At 36.0% G+C, this 25791-nt stretch overlaps 2 protein-coding genes across 2 annotated transcripts in view; one reads left to right on the forward strand and one right to left on the reverse strand.

The window, feature by feature from the left end:
• Window positions 1–3007: 3007 nt before the first annotated feature.
• LOC133326227 (uncharacterized) lies at window positions 3008–5301 on the forward strand. Its single transcript, XM_061534907.1, has 4 exons — window positions 3008–3427; window positions 3531–3684; window positions 3746–4008; window positions 4069–5301. The coding sequence occupies exons 1-4, from the start codon at window positions 3008–3010 to the stop codon at window positions 5299–5301; spliced, it is 2070 nt and encodes a 689-aa protein (XP_061390891.1).
• A 2042-nt stretch (window positions 5302–7343) lies between these two features.
• The window catches only part of LOC133326228 (proteoglycan 4-like), a 31201-nt gene continuing 12753 nt past the window's right edge, over window positions 7344–25791 (reverse strand). The window contains exon 2 of the mRNA XM_061534908.1: window positions 7344–9089. Within this exon, the coding sequence (XP_061390892.1) occupies window positions 7344–9089 (1746 nt within the window). The remainder of the gene's footprint in view (window positions 9090–25791) is intronic.

Consider the following 25791-nt stretch of genomic DNA (forward strand, 5'->3'; position numbering starts at 1 on the left):
TACGAAGCGATTTAAATAATTTTGACTATATACACATATGGGTACTGTACACATTTTTTGGCATCTTCTCTATATTGAAAAGCTCATAACTTTACCAAAATTTTGATGTTTTTATTTGTCTCGTCCATAATCATCAGGTCTTGACATACGAAATCCAAATACTATATATCTACTACCTGCATATTAAATAAAAGTTCTAAAACATTTTGTTGCCTGTGGGCCACAAAGGGTTAAGCATCAAAGACAGACCTGTGAAGGTTCTGAAAACCGCATATCATTTGATTTTTAATACATACTGATTATTTGTATGCTTTAGTAATAACGATTAAATTACATCCGTAAAACAAAAAATTATTTTTAAACTTCAACCGAAAAAAATCAATTTCATGAACAATTTTATTTTTGGTACTGATTTTCAACGTGATTTGAATAAATTAAACAGATCATTGCTATCTTATTTTTTTGAGAGTAGCAAACAATAAAATATGTTTCAATTATTCTAAAATTTTCAGTTTACAAAAAAAGTGACTATACCACATTACCAACCTATACAACATTTGCATCACTTCCTCTAGTATGTATGCAGCATCAGCCTTATGGCTAATGCGGGTATTGGTTTTATATCCCAAGTTTCCTTGGATCAAATCCGTTTCAGACAATTTGAAATGGATTTACATCTGTCTGGTCTGTAGGGGCACACAATAACATATTAATATTAACATATTAATATTTCTACCAAACATAGATTAAGTTGTAAGATAGGGAATATCGGTCCACTCCTTCTGGCGACTTCCCACAAAATGGTATAAATTGTGCAAAATATGTATTTTATAATTTTATCCGAACGGACTATCCGATTTGAACCAAACATTGTACAGCCGATTGTCTTTAACAAGCCTGGATCAAAACCTGCAGGCCCTCTCCTTCTGGTACCTCCCTCCAAAGAGTCAATATTTATAAATTTGCAAATTTAATTTGAAGCGAATAACCGATTTGATCAATATTAAATCGGAAACCCCTTTTTATAAAAATATATAACTCATATAAGCGAAAAAACATAAGCTGAGGGTATATATCTGTTGGCAACATCGACTGACACTGAAACGTATAAATTTTTTTTTTTAAATTTTAGACGTTACAAAAAAACGAAATTTAAAAATTAAGTTTGGATGTCTATTGTCAATATGCGTAATTGATGACCTTTTAAAGGGGAAATGTGTTGAGTCGTTGTGACGAATTGTTTGCAAAATAATTGTTTTATAAAACAACAAACTGGAAAAGTATTGATTTTCTTATCGGACAAGCGATGGACAAACAATACAAATCCTAATCTTACATAGACTCTATAATGTAGACCGTGGTGGTTGACCTGAAGCATATACTTCTAACTATTTCGTCTTATATAACATTCAGATAGATACAACCAATCATTTTCACCAATTTCGTTTACCTGGACAACAATGTTGCAACCCACCCCAAAATTAATGAGTTTCCAACACATACCGAACATATCCAACTGATTGTGGCCCTCGAGCTCGAACTAAAATATGAACAAATTTGGCATTTCAAAGGCATTATAATGGAGTCGGTAGTCCACCAAAGGAAAGAGACAAACCTCGAAGACAAGACAACATCTTAAACCAACCCATTTAAGGAAGCTGAAGACGCACCAAATGACATCCCTTAACCTACAAAAGTATGTGACTGGGCAATGACAGTAGGGCATACAATGTTTGCTATCTAAAAATCACCCTTTTGAGGTAGGCACGTGATTTGCTTAGAAAGAGCAGCAATATTTACGGCTGGATGGTATATAAGACAACCAAACTTGTTCTCCTTACAAGGATACATTGAAAATAACCCTTTCCTTTGTCTTCGATCCTGCTATGCACCAATATATTGACGCACACACACATATTGTAAGAAAATCATCTTTCCCTCGAAGGGGAAAAGATCCATTTCCTTGAAGCTGATAGGTGATGGTTGGGCTTTTGTTTGTCTGCTGGTATGGTCATCCTGCTGGTCACTTACGATCAGTTATCACTTTACTGTCCGTGTGTTCATTACACTTCGCTCTCGTGGAACAGCGCGCGGTTTCGGATTGTTATAAATTTTCGTTTTGTCGTTTGAATTTCAATGAAAACCCCAAATAGTTATTGACTCTTGAAAGACTTTGCTTTTGTTTTTGTTATTTGTTTCTGTTAAGTTTTTGTTTTTCAGAATTTGTTAGATTTGTTAACAAGTTTTTGTTGAGTGTTAGTATTGAATAAAGATAAAAATGATTAAACAATTCCATATAAATTATTAAGTATCTGTGAACTCAAAACATCTATGATGGTATTTAATAAACAACAATTTTATGACCATCGAGTGAAACAATTGGTGTAGTTCCGTGTTAATATTATGGGCTCATGAGAACATGTGGATATTTTGCAGACTAATCGAGATCATGTCATAGATACAAATCGAATCTAAAACCACAAACTTAATAAAATAAAATAAATTAATAAAATATTACGGCGTTTGAAAGTTCCAAGATATTTGATCACACCAAGAATATTCAGAATGTTGATTTGCAATATTCAACTATTTTTTCCCAAATGATCTCTTTCGATTAAACCGACATGATGGCATGTATAGTCCACAACAAATTGTTACCAAAAGATTAAACTCCAGATACTGTTTTTGTAGTTGGATTATGCCATACCACGAAATTCCAAAATATATAAATCAGTAATGCTTTACATATAAATGAAAGTTGGCTGTTCTGCATTGTATATCACAATAACATATGCTTTCAATAAAATGAAATATCATATATGACAATATATATTTGTGTATATTAATATTTCGATAGGTGTTAATATTTACTGAAACGCAAACCTTATTAACTGTGTTTTCTTTTTTCATTTCAGTTTTGTATGGATCCCATCAGCAGAATTCAATATTTTATTTAAAATTCAATTCCGAAAATTCTACAAAATTTTTGAAGTATTACTTTCTGAAAATGTCTTCAAATGGAAAAGGTCAGGAAACTAATCCTGGTGCCGCAGGTGCAACAAACACTTCCAACGGAAATAGTCATGGTCATCACTCAAACCAACAGCAACACGAGCTATCCACGAAGCAGCGAGACATGCAAAGCTTCCACGCGTACTCCAAGCTAGCAACTCATCCTTTCGCCTGTGACAGTGCTAAGGCCGATCACGAGCGCAAGCTGTATTCCATCGAGGAACAACAAGAGACAGAGCTTGAACGGGAGCAAGAAAAAATTGATGCCGAAAGTGCCGACAATGCGTATGATGCTGACGTTGATGATGACATGCTAGTTCGTAATGTTGTTGCACCTGTGGTCACTATGGAGCAGGGTGGGGAAGGTTCAGGTTCATGTGAAAAAATACTTGATGATAAAATGCACATTTATGAGGTAAGAACACAAGAAGTGTGTTTAATTTTCCTAACTGTTGTCTTGCAAATCTCAATCCTTGTATAAATGATTATTGTATTGGGATTATTGTTTTTATCTCTAGCTTTTTCAACCGTGGGCATTAAAGACATACGGTGACTTGGCTAAAACTAAAACAATAACAATGAGAAAAAAGATTCGCATTTTAAAAGCTTTGGAAGGCAAGGAGCATAGTCGTCCGGATAGTTCGAAATTTCGTTTCTGGGTAAAGACCAAAGGTAAGAACGAACGTCGACACAAATTGTGTTCAATTGTATTAAGAATTGTGATTCCTTACAGGGTTTACAACGAAACGACCAGAGAGTTTCGAGGATGCACCTTGTACGCAACCTCAAAAGAAAGTGCTACCACCAGATGCAGTTCTCTCTGAAAATCCAGCAGACGTAGATCTCTATGTGGCCTCTACAGCAAAGGATTTGGACAAACGAACGTACCGGAAAGTTGCCGTAGTCGAGGAATTTTTCGATATAATTTACCAGATTCACATGGAATTGGGCGGCAGAAGTGGTATGCATGCAGGACAGAAACGAACCTATCGAATTGTGAGCTCTTTATTGACCAAAAATGCATAAGCTCTCGACTAATTGGTATTGTATTTACAGATCTCGGAAACTTATGCTTTTTTGCCTAGAGAAGCTGTTACTCGTTTCCTCTCCATATGCCCAGAGTGCAAGAAAAATCTGAGACCTTCTTCACCCTCGGTTTCACAGGCAAAGGAAGACCTAACCGGAGCTATACAGAATGAAAGCTCATCAGAAGTTGAAGTACTTAACTATTCGTCCCACACTGAAAGTTCCATGGAAGCGGGTCCAACTACAAAAACATCAACAAAAACTTCATTGGCAACAGGGTTGTTACAGAACCCAATTAAAATACAGCCAAAAAAACGAAGATATTCCAGTCCGGATAATAATTCTAAGGTTTTTGTCTCTAGCTCGGAACCAGTAGATTCCTATCAACGCTTACCAACTAGGGCAAGTTCAAGTCCAGTTTTAGATCCATCTTCTAGACCTATGGTAACAGCACAAACGCAAAAACCTAAGATCCGCGTTAATCCCAATTTACAAAGACCCTATACGCCACCACTTCAGGAAAGTTCCGTTTTTGCCCAACCTTGTCATTCCGGCTATGGTTTTGACTTTCACTCACTAAAATCACGTGGGAATATGATGCGTTATTATGACTTTATGCGTCGCTTATATTCCGGGAATTTGACCATGCCTCATTCATTCATAGCACCACCCACGTTCGCGAAAGAGCTACCTAAAAGAGACATGCCACCAGTCAGCTCGAAGAGTCTATCACTGTCGAAGCAGTCATTGGCAGAAAAGTTCAACTCGTCATCTTCCGACGACGATGCGGCTGTTACAGCCAAACGTTTTAAAAGCTCCTATGAGAGTTCTGAAAGAACAAAAACAATAGAATTATCATCCGGCCAACTGCAAATACCAACCGTTGATAAAGACTTCGTAGAGTCTACCCAAATCCGTGCAATTAATCTTTCGAAAAATTCTTCTCATTTCAGTGCTCGAGAAAATACTCAAAGTGAGAGCTGCATACCACAACGTCCTACGTCATCACTTGAAGTACCGCCGGCTACCTCGACACCTACATCCATTAAACAGGAGGCACTGAGTCCACCGAAGCCGACAATACTGCCCACACTGCGGATTCCTCAGATACGTTCAATGCCGGGACTACCTCCTTTGGATTTTGAAAGACTCAAGCCGATTACATCCACCTATTTGCAGCTGACCCGAAGTATGGGCTTGAGCGATGAAGAAGCATTGCGCTTTGATAATTTGGTAAGTAAAGATTTTAAATATTCTCTGTAAGGCAGAAATAAATAGGCTATTTATTATTGGACAGGAGATTCATTTTTATAGTTCCAAATAAAACCATAAAAGGGCGAAGTTAAGTCCAAAATCATTTTTACATTTTTATTGAATAGAATATTCAGTAGAATCATATTTATTTCATTCATATTCATAGTGTTCTCAATTATTTATATACGAATTCCTCCAAACCAATAGTCGAAATTACTGATATAAAATGAGGAATATGAGCCAGGAAACAAATTTTAACCTATCATTTGTTTTTTTACTTCAATGTCTTTAGGTCAGTAGTTTCGATTATTACCCTAAACAAAATACTTTTATTTACAAAAACAAACAATATTTTAAGAGAATACCTCATATTACGTTTTAATATTTAATTAATATTTCTTATCAACATTTGTTTCGTTAGATTGCAGAAAAATATGTTACGTTTTTCATTACTGTTTGTTTTCAAAATTAACGATTTACATTTTAAGTTTTATTTAGTTGGTTAATTGTTTTTATTGGAATATGTTTTTCGTATGCCTTTTCGCGCGTAGATCTAGGCTACTTTTATGAACAATATATTTTATTGCATTTTAGGTGGCACACATTTTATGCATTGAAACCAAAACATTTTTTTACTAATTTAGTCTATTTTTTCCATGACCTATTTGGCCTAAACAACCAATCGAAATGAGCCGTAATGCATCCAAGAACAAAATACGCTACAAATCCCAAACACCGACCTAATGAAAGAAACACTCATGGCAATAGCAAAGACAAGAACCTACCCAGCAAATGTTTTGGCGATTAGTTACATATATATTTTTTCTTTGCAATATTTTGAATATTATTTTAATTATTTGGCAATGTTTTTTGTTTGTTTTGTTTTTGTTCTTTTTTAATTTGTTTTATTTTATTCGAAACAGCTGAGCTTTTAATAAATTTTGTTAAAAAATGTACACTTTGTTATTGGCTTCTTATTGCTGCGCTAATGCTTTTTAATGCTTCTTAGTTTTTGTATTATTGAATTCATCTAGATTTTCGAATAAAGCTTAAGAAAAAAATCAACTGCACCTATGCGGAAAAAGTATTTCGATTGTTCTTGAACCTACAGGAGAGTATATATGTAACAGGTAAGTGTAATATGCAGTAGTTAGCTAAAAAATAAGTTGCTAAATTAGATTATTTTAATATCTTTAAGAAGTGGTAAATCGAGAAGTTACTCCATACAACTAATCCAAAATCAGTTTTGGAACTATTAGTATACATATAAATTAAAGTAATATTGATTTTTTAATCGTTTAATTTATATTTACGTAATATAAAGTGAAAATTGTGTAACCTCATCATAAAAATGTATCCATCAATTTTTGGTTTTGCCATTTTGGGACTAATGCGTATTCGATATGAAATATATCGGGAGAAGTCATATAAATTCCATCAAAAACAAATAGTGGTTTATAGTAGTGTTTATTCTACGTGTGTCAAGGTTTACAAATAAAGGCTTGTAAATCATTTGCCGACTTATAAAATGATAAGAACGTCCATCTTAAGTTCTAGTTTCGATGAATTCGATTAAGAAAACTGAACAATATATTTCCACAACACTGATATTTCTTTTGATGTCAACGATACTGCTATAATATATACGACTGGCAACAAGTTTCTTTCAATCGTCTAATTAGAAATGCTTCGTATAATGTACGATTAAGATTTTCTACAGTGTTACAGTATTTCACTATTCGAATGCATTCATATTTTGTCTGGTACTCTTCGAGTTTCCTCGACAATGTCACCCGCTAATATATTGGATTTGCATCACACAGCAATCACACCAACTAAAAGGTCAAATAAAAAGGCAACAATTCGAGATATTCAAAACATTTGTCCGTTCACTAGTCATTGCTGATAAGAATTTCAAATGAATTAAACAACAACAACAACAACTTCAAAACCTGAAATGCAACTGACGAACAAAAACTAGAAAATGCGTATTATGGAATTGTACTGAGAACGTGTATGTGTATTAGAGAGCGGTATTCACTCAGCGGTAACTACTTGAAGGGTATGCCTTTGGTTACTTGTCGGTGGATGGGTGAGCTCAGAATAAATCTTACTTCCAACAAGGAGCCATCATCGTCGACGATTGTGTGTGTGTATTCGCCACTTCTGGCCAAGATGTCTGCTTTCGTCAAATCGAAACGGGCCAGAAAGGCAGAAATCGGGCTAAGTGGTGGCGAGTATACAACGGGTCTTTTCTGCTCGTAAAATGTGTTGTACATTGTGGTTGGCATCTTGAAGCTGGGACTTGCGACTTCACGGTGTGCTGTCTTCATTTCGGGATACTCCACCTCTGTTGGGTATTTATTTTCAGTTCTCAGAACTTTGCCCGTATTCATCTTCGGTTGCAAATGAGGCGGCAATTTATTGATGAGAACATCATCTGCCGGGTTTCCGTTGTCCAATACCTCAGCGACGGGCAAGTCTTCTACATTAATTGTTATCGGCTTTTTTGTGGTAGTTGCGGCAGGTGATTTTGGTTTTTGTGTACTTGTTGCATGGGGTTTTTGGCTTGTTGTTATTGTTGGCGGAGTAGTGGGAATTTCAGAGGTTGCAACGGTTTCTTTTGTTGTTGTTGGTATCGGTGGTCCATATTGACTCCTTAGAAATTCGTCCAAGCTTGGCAAAGGTGTTGTAGCTTTTATTTCTGGCTGTGTTTGTTTTGGCTTCGATGTAGAACTTTGTTCGGTAGGCAATATTTTGGTTTGTACTGTCGTGCTTGTCGCGATTGTTTCTTTGCTGGTTGTTGTACTCACAGTTGTATCATCGTCATCTTCCACAACAGTCCAGTCATCCGGATCACCCATGGGCTCGTGTGGCAACCAAGAACTTGGGAAGAAAGGATTATCAAAAGAAGGCCAAGATTTCGAAGGAAAATTGCTCTCAGTTCTGGTCAGTTTCGGCTCGGAAGAATGTGTATTTATTGTCCATGATGGGGATTCTACTGATGGAAAACCACTGAACTCAATTGGGTTGGTGGAATAGGTTTTTACAACTCTGGTCTCGCCATTTGGCCCTCTGTAAGTTTTAGTAACCTGACGATGATTGCTTGGAAATTCATCGTCTCCAGTACTTGATGGGGATTCGGCGGATGGTAATCCACTGACATCCAATGGGTTAGATGAAAATGTCTTTACTACACGAGTCTCTCCATTCGGTCCTCTGAATGTTTTTGTGGTATGGTGGTAGTTTGTGGGAAATTCATCGTCTACTGTTGTTTCCACAATTCGTCTGTCTCCATTGGCGTTTGTGTATACTTTGGATTGTTTGCGGGCACCCGTAGTGCTCGGTTCCGCAGACCAGGGTGAAACTGGACTTCCAAATGTCGGGCTACCAAACCAATTGTCTGTGCTTCTATGATCAAAATTATCTCGTGTACCACCTGGTCTTGGTCCATTACTACTTGTGAAGGTCCTGGTCACAGTTCCACTGTTTGATGTTGGTATGTTCAGTGAGCTGGGAACCGTACCGCCATAAATTTCAGTGAGTGTTTTGGAAGATATACTGCCATCTGGGTCAAGTTTATATGTTGTTGTTTTTTTAATTCCCGGAGGTTCAATCTTCACACGAACCACAGGCTGTCGTGTACGTAGTAATTCGGCAACGGCATCGCCGTCCATTCCACGCCGTATTGCTGCATTAATTATAAATTGATCGAACGAAGACGGAGCTGAGCCATCGCTGGTATCAATAATCTCAGCATCTGGATTCCCATAGAATGCCCATGCAGCCGAAAGAACCTGCGTAATAGTGGTTTATGTATTTTTCCTTCAATAATTAGAGTCCATGAGTAGCTTTTACCTGTAGGGCCACAACGAGCTTTAAAATAATCCTCATGTCGACGTTTTGATAACTTATCCTCAGTAATTGATGTGACTGCCTCCGCTGTTGGAGGGAAACTGAATCTCCGAGACGTGTGCAGTATCTCATATAGGTTTGGTTTTAGAATTGATTCACTATTTGTTTGGATACTCCGGTTAGCAGATAAGCATGTGTCATTGTTTACTTGTTTGTGTGCATTTACCGAGAAAACCCAAGCGATGGGTTTTATTTGAAATCGGGGTTATCACAAAAAGCTGGATTATAAATGAATGCTAGATTATGAGCTTTTTTCTGCTCTTGGGATTAGAAACGACATGAATCTCATTATTGTAATTTGCGATCTTGAAACGGCAGACTAACTGACGTACTGCCATTCAGACAGCAGTATGTATTTATTCATTTATTTGTATAATAATTAATCATAATTATAAATTGTTAAAAATTGTCTTGAAATAATAACAAACAATTTAATGATGATACTATTTTTTGTTTTGTGCATGAATTGTGGAGGGGTTTTTTGATTTTTGTAAATGGATTCTGAGAAGTGATTTATCAAATTCGATGCCGAATCAAACAGATTCCGAATTCGGAATTTTCCAATAACATGTCGTGCATTTGTTGTTGTTTCTCTATCTCCATATTACAGTACAGGGGATCTATGGGCCTAATATAAACACACTAATTAAATAGTTCTCAATTGGTTTGGCGGTATTTCATTTAAATCATTACTTTTCATTACGTCGTTGCCGTTGAAGGAAAGGTCTGGGGTATTCAAATCTCCCTCTTTTTGGAAAATGCTTTTGGACCAAATTCACAGCAAAATGGAAATAACAATTCTGTACGTTTTAAGATGCGATACACTAATTGTTTCCTTCGTAACCCCACCAACACTGCCGCCATGCATCCAGCATCCGAACGTAATTGACGGGTGTGTGGGGTTGATTCCCCAACTTGGACTCAAACATTACGACGAAGAAATTCATTAGTCGTTCTACTTGAAGTAGATGCAGAACAATGTTCCGAAGGAAATGGGAATGTCGCATAAGACAAGATGGCAAGATGGGCCTGGACAAGCAACGGCAGGAGCACTGTAAGTACTCAACGAAATTGCAATTTTCCTTAGTTGTATTTTTTTCTGTTGCCGTATTTCTGTGAGCTGCATTTGTTTGTTTCCTTTGGAATAACTTCGATTTTGCGATGCGATGAGAATAGAAAATGCCAGCAAGCGGACAATCATTGAATTGGGGTGATGGATTTTAACGAGGCTTAAAAACTGGTTCACATTCTCGACAACTCAAAGATCTGGCAGAGGGGATTTAGATTTGGAAAATGTTGCACCCAGCTTCGCATCACGCCAAAACGGCAGTAATGCTCCATGTCTATGTTGTAATAGTTGTGGCAGAAAAAAGTTGCAATTTCAAGACCAGTATAAGCGAGAGTTTCCTTTGAATGTGTTCTTCTGTCTGCCTAACTGACGACTGTCTATCTCGGGTAAGCATTGCAAAAAGGGTGGCCTTGTCTAACAAATAAAAAAATCCAAATGAAAAGGCGAACATCTGCAATAACTACAAAAACAAGAAGGACGACTACGACGACGTAGCCTTTGTCGAACCCAAACATAGACAATTTTACAAATGATGATGATGATGGCGATGAAGAAGAATGCAAAAAAATATGAAAATGAAAGAGTCGACGTCTAACAAGGACTCGTCCGTCTGGCGTGTGTGCCGTGCACTCTTCTTTTGGGTGTTTAGTGTTCAAATATGGATACCCGTTAGTGGGTGGGTAAATTTTCGTTGCTATTGCCGCAGTTGGTCATATATACCAGCACACAAATGTGAACGATGAACTTGGAAGATCTTTTTTAAAATCAATATGGATAGAAAATGGTTTTTGCCCAAAAGTCAAGCAGGAAAATGGGAAATTAGATTTGGAATTTATTGGAACAGTTGTTTTTGAGTTATTGTATATTAAACGAAAAACGGTATCGCTGCCACCTGTCGTTTACAAATCGATTATATTTTCAAACGCTTTTGGCATTTTCAATTGAAATTTTAAAGAGACATTCTTAAGCAGTTGTAGGTTCAAATTAAAAAAATATATAAAATCGATTTTATCATACCGAGAACTCTAATAAATATAAAATATTGTTACGTTCTTGGATTTTACTTAATCCCGTACTAAATAAAACGCGGGTTCTTTTTTTTTTTTTTTTTTTTGATTACGAATATTACAATGATTTTATTGACACAACTTTACTTTACTTGACGGTTTCAATTCGCGATCTGATTCACAACTGACTAACAGCCTTTCCATTTCCCCTATTTATATGAGCCTTGCCTGTCGCTACAGAAGTTTCTAGACGATCTGGTAACACCTAGATTACGAACAATCTACCAATGCAACACACACATACAAACTTACATTGAGTGAACAATAACAACAACACATATACAGGCGAGGGAGTAACAAAGAAAGAGGAATTAAGCGATCATCAATGATGACGTTTAACAAGAATTGTACGTCAATAACAAAATAGAAAATGAAAGAGGAAATGGAAGGATGTAGAAAAATTTATACAATAGTTGTTGTTGTGAAGTTATTCGAATAAACTGCGTAGTAGAAATTTACGTTACAATTCAAATTCTTAAATTAACGGAATTCATCTAAATTAACTCAAATCTAAAGTTATATTCGTAACAATATAATATTATAATTTATGATACATTTTTAGGCAAGTTCTTCAATTATATTTCTCACGCACATTCGCACATGAATATTCAAGCATTTATTGGCCAACTTCAGCCAAAGACTGATTTTATATTATTTTACACATCATAAAAATGTTGACTGGGTTCCTGTTCCTCCAATGGAAATGGGTACGTTGGCTCCCTTTTATCAAGAGTTCATTTATTTTTCCTTCAGACGTTTTTTGTTGGCAAGGCAAAAAACAAGATTGGAATCCTTTAGCAAGGACTATCTCGTTTATGGCTACAAATGAAAGAACGAACGAATGAATAAAAAAGGAAACGAAATGAGACCGTTGGGTTTCTAACTTAAAACGTAATGATAACCCAGGAATGAGTACAGCTGAAGTAAAACAAAAAAACTTTACTTTTTGTTTTTGGTCCTTTTTTGAGTTTTCTTGTTCGGTATTCATGGAGAACTAGTGAACAAACAAAAGGATGCGGCCGTATCCATATACCTTGCCTTAATTTTCATGATAAACTTTTTTGTTGTCGTTTTCCATTTTCGAAGCAACGTGAAAATTAATGAAGTTCTAACTTTGGCCGAACCACACACACACACCGATATCAAATGAGACTGAAGTTGGGTCAGGGGACTTTGGCATCTTATAATTTTTAAACGAAATCCCTTGCTTAAAACACCACCACAGCAATATTTGTGAATTTACAGAACGAGAATTTTTAATGAATGTGTTTTCGAATTTCTTTTTTCACAACAGTCGATATAATAATAAAACAAATTCAAAAATATGTGACAATGCGGACAATGGCTGTCCACACTTTCATAACAGAAATTCGAATTAACTGATATGATTCTGATGTGCCAGACACCCAAACCTATTGACATTTGTTGACTATTCCGCTCATATTAGTTAACCCAAGCACTATTGCCCGAATAATTTTTTTTTACTTGATCCCGATAGTTATTCTAATTTTCAATTTCTATCGCTTTCACAATGCCAGGCTTCTGTATCTAAACGGACATTTTTCGTAAGCATACACTTCGAGTTATTTGTTATTTATTGTTTTTTTTATACGAATGAGAAAAACAAAACGCAACCCTAACAAAAACACACTCTTGCACAATTCCAAAATATCCAAAATATTCGTGGATGTCTGCACGACAAAAACACATGTATACGAGAAACATTTGTTTTCTACCACCACCACCACAAGAGCGGGAAGGATGTGGAGAAGAATGGAGTTTGGAATACGACAATAGCGATGCTCAAAAGGATATAAATAATATCAAGAACAGCAACAATATAACCTGTTGAATGGCCTTCAACAATGGCAAAGCCTTTCAAAGAAATAAACAGAACAAACAACGACTGTTTGGCAGACATTTCGCCAGTTATTTAAAGCAACAACGACAACAACAAGAACACCAACACAGATAAAGGCAAACAACAGCGTAAATAAATAAAACAAGACAAATTCAACCAAAAAACTGCCAAAAATAATACAACAAAACAAAGCACACGCAGCGAAGTATGCTTTAAAAAATCACATGTTCCAAATCTCCCAGAACTACACCGCGAACACAGACGTAGAGAGAAACACACCACGATGAACACACGAATGCCGACTTTCTTTAACAGAATACACAGAGACAGAAGTGCGATGTTCTCAACAACGACGATGATGGTGATGATGACGATGGCCACGACGATGCCGGGGGCCAACAGCAATGTCACATAGTGTTGCTTGTTTGTTGGTGGTGTATCAACGTGTTTTATTTTAGTCAGCATTTGTAGTTTGTTTAGATTTTGAAATGCACGCGAATGTAAAACAAAACGGAAGGAATAAACGTAAGCATAACATTGAGCGGATACAACAGAAAGGATTAGGGAAGAATTGCCTAAATGAAATCAGAAATATTGTGCGGTTATAAAGTCAAAGAAACACAATATTAAAATCTAAGGAACCGAATCGAGTTATTTTCAAATAAACTTCGACTCCAGTGTCGACTTAGAATAAAAGAGCTATTCATCAACTCTTCATGAAAATTAAAAAAAAAAGGTTGGCCCTCAAATATTGAAAATGTTATTTTCTCATAGAACAAATTTCGTTTCCAACGATTTAAAAAGTCGCTTGGGAAATCTAATGGTATTCGGTACTATAATTATAGAAACTATAAAATAAGTATAGTAGTTGTTTGCCTCAAAATCCAACAAAGCAGACCTACTCAAGACTACATTATATTTTTTTCATATATTTATCGGTAATTTATTTCAATTGAGTTATTCGAGAAACACAGCATCGTACATAGAATTTTAACAATTTGTGATTTTGGTTCGTATTTTTAACATCTCAAATATCACCCTAACAAGTTAGGGAGACTAAGAAAATAACCCCAATTCCAGATATTGAAAATACCAAGATGTTTCGATTTGTCGTCTTACCGGCAAACTCTTCCTCATTGAATTCTTAAAAAGATTGGTCAAGGAAATTTGGATAGTGTCCCCAATGTACGTAGTGTGACCAAGGAGTTTTCAAAATAGACGTTTATGTCTTCAATTTTAAGGCTGTTGGTGTGAGAAATGGGCTGTACATTGTACGTTTTTAAACACCCAAGTATGCATTTTTAATAGTTGGGTGGCGTGTGTATGAATGTGTACTCACACATAGGGAAAATTGCACACACTTATATCAACATCTTTTAGTACATGGATGGGTGTGTGTGTGTGTGAGTGAAGACATACATGTCTACAAGAATCTCAAACAAAATGTTAATTTTCGTTTTTAAGAGACTCATACGAACAAAGTTAGTTTTTGTTCGTGTGGTCCCCCATTACACTGCTTGCAAACAGTTTGCCACCCACTGTCTCTGTCTTCAATCGAATGTCTTTCGAACTGTTTCTAAAACTTAAAATATAAGGGTTAACTTTTCTAGTTTTGCCCACATTCTTAAGACATTACTCCTACCCCTACTGGTTGTATTGAAGATCTGTGTGGCAGAAGTGAAGTATGACAGTGAGGTGAATTCCAACTCCTTAGCATGGATACACAGGGTTAGAAAAACAATATAAATTGTTCAAAATTATGGAATGGACACAAATTTAGATGCCATCTCCCTTAATTGATAAATTGCACTTTCGGCTAAAACACTTCACAGTGTATCCTGTGTGAACAGTATATCCCAGGATGAATTTTTAAATTTCGTACCCTGACAAATATAATTGCTTACATTTATGTTAAGCATCTATGTATGTATGCTTTGGGTTGGTTTTGCCTATGCCGAAAACTAAAGAGAACGTACTTTTTGCTTTCAGTTTTTAACCGCCTACCAAAACCAAATCTTTTTGGGACAAAAATTAATCAGACACAGAGCACATATACATACAGTCATATAATTCGACATCGTCTTATGTATAGTAACAACTTTTTGAAAATTACATTAAGTATAGGTTCCCAATCCAGACTTGGCTGACAGAGATAGTTTATAGTGTAGTTTGGCATCTGTTCCAAAAAAATAAATATTTAAATTATAAACGATAAATAAATATTATGGAAATTCTGCAACAACAAATTAAAGTATAATTTGTGGTTTGTTTATTAAAACAGTGATATATATATATATATATATATATACACCTAAGTCCGTTTTTACACGGTATTTTTTTACACGGTTTGAAAATTGAATATTTTTAATTTTTTTAGGCGATTTTATTCCATTTAGCACGATTTTATGTACAGTATTTTTCGGTTAATTGTCCCTACGGTTAATTGGTTTCCACGCTTAATTTAACGACATGATGGGGCAAGAAATATGTTATAGAAAAATACATGTAAATTTTCTCGGATAATTAAACCCTGTTAATTGATTTTCCCGCTTAATTGGGTCCAAAAATAAATTTCCTTTTACTTTTCACCGGTTAATTGCATAATAATAATTGGAAAATAATCTGTCATTTTTTTACAAACATATTTGACATAATTTGTGAAAAAGACTAGGGACCTCTACTAATTCAAAACATATGTTTATTGCTAAGGAAAAACTGCGAGAAAGCGTAATTTGTATTTGACATTGAATTTTTTTTTAAATCATTAGTAGTTCCAATTATACGTGATTACTGTAATTGAACAAACTATTCAATTACGCGGGTTCGGATAATTGGTTCCTCGGTTAATTGAACAGAAATTTGTGCAAATTTTGATGTGCAATTAACCGAAAAATACTGTACTTACATTTTTTTTCTCATTTAATTTTTGCGAAGTATGTTCATATCACAAAAAAGTATTTATGAAAGAAAAAAGTCTGAAACCATCGATAGTATCGGTAGTTTGCGAACACTAGCTTTAAGATTTATGCGAATTCCCCTTTAGCGCGTACAAACAATTTTTACTGGTCAAAGCAAATGTGAATAGCACTAATTTAGGGGAATCCCCTTTATGTATAAGATCAACGTCTTTTTTACACGGCTTTTTCTGGAACCAATCTACCGTGTGAAAACAGAATTAGGTGTATATATATACATATATGTATATGGACTTTACATTGTCAAGTCGACAAGGACGGTTGTGAACCCCCATATTCAAATTATAAGAGAAAAAATAGATTCTTGAAAGGAAATATTTTCTAAGACACAAACATTGTCTACGGAATGTGATACAATGTCTCAAAAAATATAATTCGTATCCATATTTATGTATTTCGTAAATCGTCAACCTCAAATCCTTTTTATTTTTATAATTATGCATCCATCATCATATGGACTTCTTGTGATGATGGTATGAACTTTTTCACATTACAATGCATGTGTATAATGTTTCATTAAGCATACTATATACGTATGTATGTAGTTGCCTAATATAAATGTGTATGTGACTTGCTTAAACTTATGTTGTGGGCAGAGGAAATTTTTATTATTCTCAGTTGCAGTACGTACGCACAGTTTTCTAAACAAAATAGTCGTACGAACTGTACAACATATCTTAAGGTATATACTCAAGCCTGCATGGACTTTTGCAGCAGCATTGCCCAACCGCACATGTTGCACTTGCATTTTTTAATGTACAAGGTTTGCATAAGAAACGACCAAGGCATTCGGTCCGAAAACAATGACACCCCAAGGAAAACCAAGTGATTGACTCTTCTTAAGAAGAATACATACATACATATGTATGTGTTTCAATATACAAATACATAGGTAGTGAGTAGTTGAGATAGGCTCGTATTTGGTTGCATAAGCTGCAAATTGTCTTACTAATACATGCACACGAATGGAAAAATATTTGCCAATACCACCCATTTCGAACAACAACAGGAGCATTATACAGATTTTGGAAAATATGAACTATAGGTATTATCCATTAACATATAATCAATTGGAAGAAATTTGATTTGATTTGAAAACAAAAATACGTCTTTACAAGATATTTTTATCACAATATCGAAATAAATATCTGTAGTAATCATGGGTCCGTATTGGATGTCACTTCAGTCATGTTGAAAATATTAGTAGTAGTTAGGCTATTAATACAAATCTATTCCCACAGGATTTATAATATTTTTCCACCTAATACCGACTCTACTGTATTTTAAATTATGCATCTTATAATTTTATAATTCTTAAAAGTATGTATTTCTTTGTGCAGATGCGATTCTATATAAAAAATTTAATAAATATTTTTTGTACATGTATATGTAAATTATGTGTATGTACGGATGCGAGACTTTCCTAGGTGCCGACAACATACTTATGTATACATAACGTTATATATAACTATGTGTGTTTATTTAATGTATAATCTTATGTTGATAGAAAGAAAATGAAGCAAAAACGATGTCTTTGGTTTCTTTCTGAAATATCCGTTTTAAAAATACACTTCAAATTCCTATTATCAAGACATATATGATATCTCCAAAACAAAAAAATGTTATTATAATTATTTTTGTAATGCTGACAGTCAAATCGGAATTGGCTGATTAAAAATTATATTAAAATATTATATTATCCATTGATCAAATATATGCATATACTGCTTGTAATAAAATATGAATTATTCACTTTCACTTGTGAAATATATATTGCAAATCAGTGGCCACATCAATTGGTGGATTGGCCCTACTTGGTTTTTTTTCGAATTGAAGATCTAGAAGATTGTTATACCGTAACTCTATAAAATACGTGTTTTAATCTATAATTTCGTTGATTGACCTGCAACACTTTACACTGTTTTATAGGTTTGAAAATGGCAATACTATCTTCGGTCTATATCAAGGCAGCTACAAATTCGTATCCGTATTTTCAAAATTTTGACATTAAGATTGAGAAACATTTATCGTGTAACTAAAAAGAAGGTGAGATGGAATTTGTACGAGCAAAAAATTATTGAGGCGAAACAAATTATAATTCTATGTGAATACACTACGGATAACACATATTCTTATTAACTATGCCTGTGTTTCATTTAATAAGAACCAACTAATCGAATTTCATCACTAAAAAAAGTAAAGTAAATAATTGCTGATTATGCCAAAGCTGTTTTTTCGGAATATGCGTTTATATTAAACACATTTCCTATAACAAAAATCATTTTTTCAACATAAATTGAAAGAATATAATAATCGTATTCAGGTATATTGGGCACAGACCGTACATTTGTAATTGGTATTTATATTGTAGTTATTGCGAAGTTGAATCTGCCAAGTAACTTCAAATATATCCAAGTTCGTCATTTGCCATCACTGGCATTTGAACAGTAGGAGTCAAAGTTGATCGACTTTGATATGGTGGATTTTTAACGACAATTGAAACAATCGGACATATATTTCGCCTTTTTTATTTACATCATTTTAGCTGATCGATTTCTTTAGAAGTGCATGTCCAAATAAGGTCATATGGTTCTGAGTTATGACTGCTTCTCTGGTATTGATGAATATAAGAATGGAATGGAATTTGAATCACATTCTATAATGTAGACTTACGCTCTCTCATTCTTTTTTATGTTATCCTTGTTCCTGTCGCCAATGCAACCGCCACCATCAACACCCCTAACCCACCAACGCATCACACGATAATTCGAAGAACGAAAAGAATAAAACAAAATACATAGACAAAATAACACAGCGCTCGTCAAAAAGTAATTAGATTCTTGGAAGTTATATAAGTCCTAAAAATACTGTCCCAGAGACCATTACAACAACAGCAACAACAAATCATACTAAAGAGCGATAACGCACAAACAAAGTACCTTGGTAAAGGGGAAGAAGAACACAACAAGACCAACAACTGACGACGGACAAGAGCAATGACAAAGTTAACGCCCGGGCTGGGAGGAAAGTAGAGATGAGCGACGCAGAAAACAACACGAATGTGCGTTAGCTGAGCTCATACCCAAGCGGGCTCACATTTCCGGCGTGTCTACCAACTAAATCAAATAAAAAGCTACGTTACGACACCCCACCAACGCTCATTGCCAGTGAATGGGACTGTCCCAGTGCCATTATCGCTGTAAGGAGGAAACGGAAGAGGCAGCTACACAGACGGGCGGTCCATCGGGGCTGGCCAAGGCGCAACGAAAGTCGCTAACCAAAATTCCCCAGTGGTAAAGAATGTAACCGTATCTTGGCACCAGGGGCATGGACAGCTCTAGGACATCGACGGATGAGGATGATTCTCCTTCTCCGCACCAACATAAAGCCGAAAAAGGCAAAACAGGGCAAGGCACACTAAGCCAAACAAAAAACAGTTAACACAAAGTCGGACGAGAATGGCGACGGTGACGAAGGTAACGACGAATGTGCAAAGTGCGAGCACACAACCATTGCCTACATCCTTCCAACAGGGTTCGTGCCCAAAGTGTGTGGCCCTGACTGCTTGGCGAGTGCGTGGGTAGATGTGCCTCTGTGTGTTTGTGTTTATGCTGAAACGAAAAAGTATTTGTTTTCAGCAGTCCTTCGAGTTGGTCCTTAGTCCTCAGTATTAGTTCAGTGCTAGCACACCAATACTTTTATTAGACAATGAAACGGGTTGGTTGTGCCGCAACGGCAATGGCAATAACAAATCTCCATCCGAACGTCTAACAACCATCTTAATCCTTTTTTTATTTTTCTCAACAAAAACCTCATTCTTGTTTCATTACCTCCTCAATGTGCCCATCCAAAAAATGTTCCACAGTCTTCCCCTAAGCCACCGTTCATCACGCACACACACACACTCAATCAAAAATAAATTTTCGTTTTCGGAAAAATTATGTTTGGCCCCTGAACCTCAACAAATTCCGACCAAAAAAATATTTCAATGAAAGTTTAAAAGCAATGCAGCTTTTAACGAAGAGCTGTAACAAATTTGTGGAATAGGTCGGGCGCTCTAGCTTTTTTATTATGGAAATTTGCATTTTTTGTCTTTGTTTTCTGGCGAAGTTGAAAAAAGGGTTAAAATGTTTCATTCGCCAGGAAACTGCTTGGCTCGACAACCTTGTGAACAACTTAACGAAATACTAGCTCTTCATTTGGGCACGTAGTTAGCTTCGACGGAGGTAGTAAATGAGGTGGGTTGGGGTTGTTAAGGTAAAGAAGATGGCATAATTAAGTGAATCCTCCTTAGATTTGCTTTCTCTGCAATAGAATGTACAATTTTGTATTTTTTAATTACAAATTTAGCTGCCGTTGCAGATGGGGGGTTGAAACGAAAAATAATTTGTAAGACACATTTTCAATGTCCATACCGCATACAATCCATATGATATCGATTATGTTCTCATGTAACTCGATTTGTTCATTTATTTGAAAACAAATTCTCGAGAAAACTGCAACAGTCAATGACAACACTCGACCTTCTGTGAGATTTTGGTCGGGATCTGAATTTTTCAATAAATCTTTTGACCCAAGATTGAAATCTATTCAAATTTTTATAGTTTCGTTCGAGCGGAGAAACGTTGTATTTGTTAAATATTGAAATATAGCTTCCCATTTCATGGCAAGATATTTTTGGATTGTTTCAGTTTTATATATAGCTATTATATGCATTTTATAACCATGATGATCAAAAGTAAAAAAAAATTCTATTGATAAAAAAGCCACAAGGATTTTCAGAATTTTGATTCAAACCAGAACGTTTTTCAATGACGTCAATATTCATTTAATGTTTCTTTAATGTTTCGGCAAAGATGTGCAATAAACAATGTTTAATAAATCAAAATATGTAGAATATGACCCAAAACTCAAAAATTCATCTTTAGCACGGCTGGGATTTGAACCCTGGTTCCTATGGCATCTCACTTTTGTTGTCCGTTGTCCCTTAGCGAAGAAAAATAATGTAGGTTGTAGGGAAAGTAAGTTCTTCACTGTATTAAAAATCTGCTCTGAAAATGGATGTCTGAATCTTGACAAGGTTGGATTTAATTCGTAGATGCAATTTCGCAACAAAATCGATATAAATACAACGTAGTAAGTAACGACCTTTGTAAACACAATAAATATATTTATAGCTTATAACTACGGTCAAGGGACCGGCTAATTTGATCGCTATAAGCGATATGTAGTTTTAAACGATATCAAATAAAGGATATAACTTTTCTCGGAATTTGTGGATAAGTCCGACTTACATCGTCGTTATCACTGATGTCGTTAAAAACGATTTCGACTGAATATTCCATATTGTAGTGCATTTTCAGCAAACCATTTGCAACCCGCTTCAGCAAATACAAACAATCTAATTCATAATGGAACTGGCGAAACACTTATTTGGTCACATTTTATGCCACTTTAATACCCACCCCTGTCTTGTATTCTTCAGTGTTCCTAACTCGCTTTTCTCAACATCATTTATATGTTGTGCCCAAGATTCGGATTTGATTGACAGCAATGGTAACATGCCACGAGGCCATATGTTTGGGGAATGGGCGATTTTGGTCGTTTTGGTATTTTATTTAGCTAAAAATGAGTTTTTTCTTTCACGACTTCTGCACAAACACACATGCAGATAAATGGTTGATGTTTTGTGTGTTATCGGTCTTTTTCTTTCTCAGATATTGGTTTTTGTATTAGGGGTTCATTACATCCGCACAGAGGGTTATATGAATGTTTGCGACAATTTCTATTCATCCTTACAAACAGTGGGTGTTCTGGTTTACTCTTGTATATGGAGAGTATCTTTATATTAAACATGCTTGAAACATATCACATTGGGATATCTAAAACTCGCTTATAAACCCTTTGGAGACAAATGATTTGTTTTTTTTTTTTTTTTCTAAAAATGTTGAATGTGTTCTGAATTTTGTTCTATACTCTTTGCTAATATATTTATATTTTGTTATATAGCCTTTTAAAACTGACACTTTATATGGCTCCTCACAGTAAGCCATATGTAATAAGAGAATATTTAGTTATAGATATATGTTTCTACTGTAGCCATTAAGTATACTTTTATGTTTCTACTGTAGCCATTAAGTATACTTTGTAACTTTACTTAATTTTCGAAATAAATGGCAATTTTGAAATGAAATTACACTATATATGGGCAAGATTCCAAGGAAAATGGTGCTGGTGGATAATGTTAAGGATGTATTCTGTACAAATTTTCGGTAATATATTGCCACATAACTTGTCGTCTCTGACATTATGTCGTCTCTCTGACATTATATATCGGTTAAAAAAATTGTTAATCAATTGGAATTTATCGAGAATTGTTCGAATTGGAAAATTCCTATGTTGTTGGCTCATCCAAGGCTGAACGCCACAAAACACTGCACGATAAATGACAAACCTAGGGGGAGCACTGCAACATCAAATTGTCGACATTACAAATGTCATACATACGTACATACATTATCATTCGCCTTGCAAAAAATAAAATAAAATACGAAATCCTTCATAAGAAAAGACAGAGCGCAACTAAAGCCACATTTTGATGTGTCCATTGTGTGTGTTATCAGAAAAAACACCGAATATTAGAAACCCTGCCGTTGCCGTAGTCGCCAACGGAACCCTTCACATTCATGAGCCAAAAGAACGAACCCATCCAAACACTAACATCCCACGACATACACGCACATCATTTCTTTACCACGTTCATATGAACACATGGTGTAAGTGAGTGTGTGTGTACTTCAATACCCAAGGAAACATTGAAGCAGAAACGTGAGTGTGCCCCCACACGCAAAGCGTTGGCCAAATCAAAAAAGGAACGAGGATTACAAGTACAAAAATAAAAGTAACCCAAAACGCGAATCCCTCTTGGTTCACTTCGCTTTAGCAACGAGGGCCACGTTGTGAAAAGCGGCATTAGATGGCACATCGACCACTCACTCGCTCTTGTCACACCAATTCCCTCCTTCAAGGCATTGTCCCGCAACGATTTAGCCGTACTCCCACCACCCACTCTTCCACAGCTAAGTCCCTGGTTGTTATCCATCACAACACACCCACTGTTTGGCTTTCCGTTTTATTACGTTCCCTTTTTTATAAATTCGTGTGTGTGTGTGTGTCTGTGTGAGCTATGTTATATGGGTGTGTTTGCTGGAATAAGTAAAGTTTTTGGCCGTTATTGTTACTCCGAACGTGAGGTGTCCTTTTACTAAGCACCCCCAACATGCCCTAAAACCCCTTCCCCAGACATGTAGCCCTGTTTGAGAAACAAAAAGAAGCTTTGACTGACGACGACGACGCCTCCTTATACCTCCATTACACGTCCTTACAAATTCTTCACTTTTGTATAGCATTTGACGTTCCTTTTTATGTGTCTGTGAGCATACCGATTTTTTCTTTGGTCGCTTTCATTTGGAAAAGAATTTAGATTCGTGTAGAGGAGGGTTGTGAGAAAATTATAGTCGGGAAAAACTGTGATGTGATGAAATTTGTAAAACTTGCTATGAATTATCATTTGCTGTGTATTTCATTGCCTCTGAAAACCTCGCATTCGACAGTTTTTCTAATGCTGACTAATATTTTCGAATCGATTTGAGTGGTAAATATTTTAATGATGATCGCCAATTTATTGCACTCTTGGTGCGTGAAAGATAAATCTATTGCAAATCTGTTCTTCCTAGTAAAGTTTGGAATTTAGTATTCCTTTACGGAACCCCATCTAAATATTTTACCTAACTGAACGATTGCTCCTCGAAGGGATTTAATACTAAAATGGATATCCTTGTAATTTCGTTGGTTACAAGTGCCAAGAAATGTTCCCTTTTTTCTATTCTCTATCCAACCGTGGCAAACCAAACCAGACGACGGGGTTATACTTGCCATGTGCCCCGCATGATGAGGAGAACGGAGGCACCGATGATGGTTTTCATTTGAAATTGGTCGGCAAACAACAGTCGTTGGGTTCATTCGAAAAACTCTGGCATTCGTGCAATCATGGAATCATACTTGCCACCCTGCTGCCCATCCCCTCCAACTGAATTGTTGCTACCACCAACGCAACCATCATCGTTTCAGTTCCAAGTACACCTTCAACCCACACTCCCATATCCGGCTGTACCATCGTCATCATCATCACAATCGTCGCTACGTTCGAGTCATTCACTTTGGCTAAGCTAAGACATTTCAGTTGAAGAGGGTCACCGCAATGCATGACGACATACTGACAGACACATACATAAATACACACACCCACACACATACAACGTTTTACTCACTCCCCCATCTGAAATGTTAACGTAGCTATGCCACTTCTATGCCAAACGAGCTTAAAAAAAGGATGTACCCCGGTTGTTGGCATTGTTCTTGTTGTTGTTGTCGTCGTCGTCGATGGGTAACCGTTTTATTTCGGTACCCCACCTCGATGTCTTTTTCTTTGACTGGCGTCACATTTTCGTCCAAGAAACGACGTTTCGCAATGTCATTTATTTGGGATGTAACATTAGAAGTGAGTGACTGTTTGTGTGTGTGTGTGCGTGCTGAACACTTGCAAGGTATCTCATTTTTATTTGTCCCCTCCTTATAACCGAAGAAATGTACCCTTTTGTTTCTGTGCCATCCAAGAGTCTTTGAACTGTTTCTTACTAAGTTTGATTCAACTCCCAAGTTTCTCTGTCTGTCTACCAGCCTGTCTGCCTTCCTTCGATCGAATGCCTTTGCCAGAATTTTATTAGTTTTGGGGTGGAGACCATGGCCCATGGCCATGTTTGTGATGGATCGAGTTGGGTGGTCTTGTATCTCATGTCGATGATAAAAGGTTTGCCTTTAATTGAAGTTGAGGATTCTTATATTTTTTTTTTCGTTACAATCCGAAGCTGAAAAGGTTATGTGTCCGTAGATGAAATTGTATTTGAAATGAATTGATGTGGAAACTTTAAGATGTGGTTTTCAACTCCAGCCCCTGCTTTGGGGTATGCCCGAAAAGTTTTTGCAGATTTCAAAATCCATCTTCGAAATTAAAATGCCTTCTGGAATAGTCCCCCTTTAAAGGGGACATGAAACGTTACTTTTGGTGCGAGGTAGTAATAGACATAGGCATCGATTTATACCACAAGATTAAACTTGGAATTCGAATACATTGTTAGGTTGTTTTGGGGGTTTCAAATATTGAATTTGTAATGAGTACGAGAAATGGCATAAGAAGACCTACTTTAGTAATTAGTGTATTGGTAATTAGCCAAACAGATGTGGAATGACGTTACCGATCGGCTACCGATCCGACTACCTTGAGAATTTGAATATTTCAGCTAACGATACTAGTCGGAATTATTGTAGTTAACTAGCTAAAATACCACACTAGACGAAACATAGTCCACCCGGAACATATTTTGGAATTGAATGTATTTCTGGATAATCTTTTGTCCCACCCGGCCCGGTTCATATCCCAAATTATTTGATATATTTTATTTGGGTCTGTCAAAATTAGCTACGAGAATTCACATTCACAATCCACATGGCACTCGCATTCTCTTACGACCACTGTCATCATCAATAAAATCT

This window comes from Musca vetustissima, unplaced genomic scaffold (assembly GCF_032173495.1).
Source record: "Musca vetustissima isolate MV318-11 ecotype Yass unplaced genomic scaffold, APGP_CSIRO_Mvet_v1 utg3129, whole genome shotgun sequence".
Classification (NCBI taxonomy): Eukaryota; Metazoa; Arthropoda; class Insecta; order Diptera; family Muscidae; genus Musca; species Musca vetustissima.

Coding starts and splice junctions, on each gene's coding strand:
- LOC133326227 (XM_061534907.1), top strand. CDS start 3,008: ATGTCTTCAAATGGAAAAGGTCAGGAAACTAATCCTGGTGCCGCAGGT. Junction 3,685..3,745: donor TTTCTGGGTAAAGACCAAAG/GTAAGAACGAAC, acceptor GATTCCTTACAG/GGTTTACAACGAAACGACCA. Junction 4,009..4,068: donor AGAAACGAACCTATCGAATT/GTGAGCTCTTTA, acceptor TTGTATTTACAG/ATCTCGGAAACTTATGCTTT.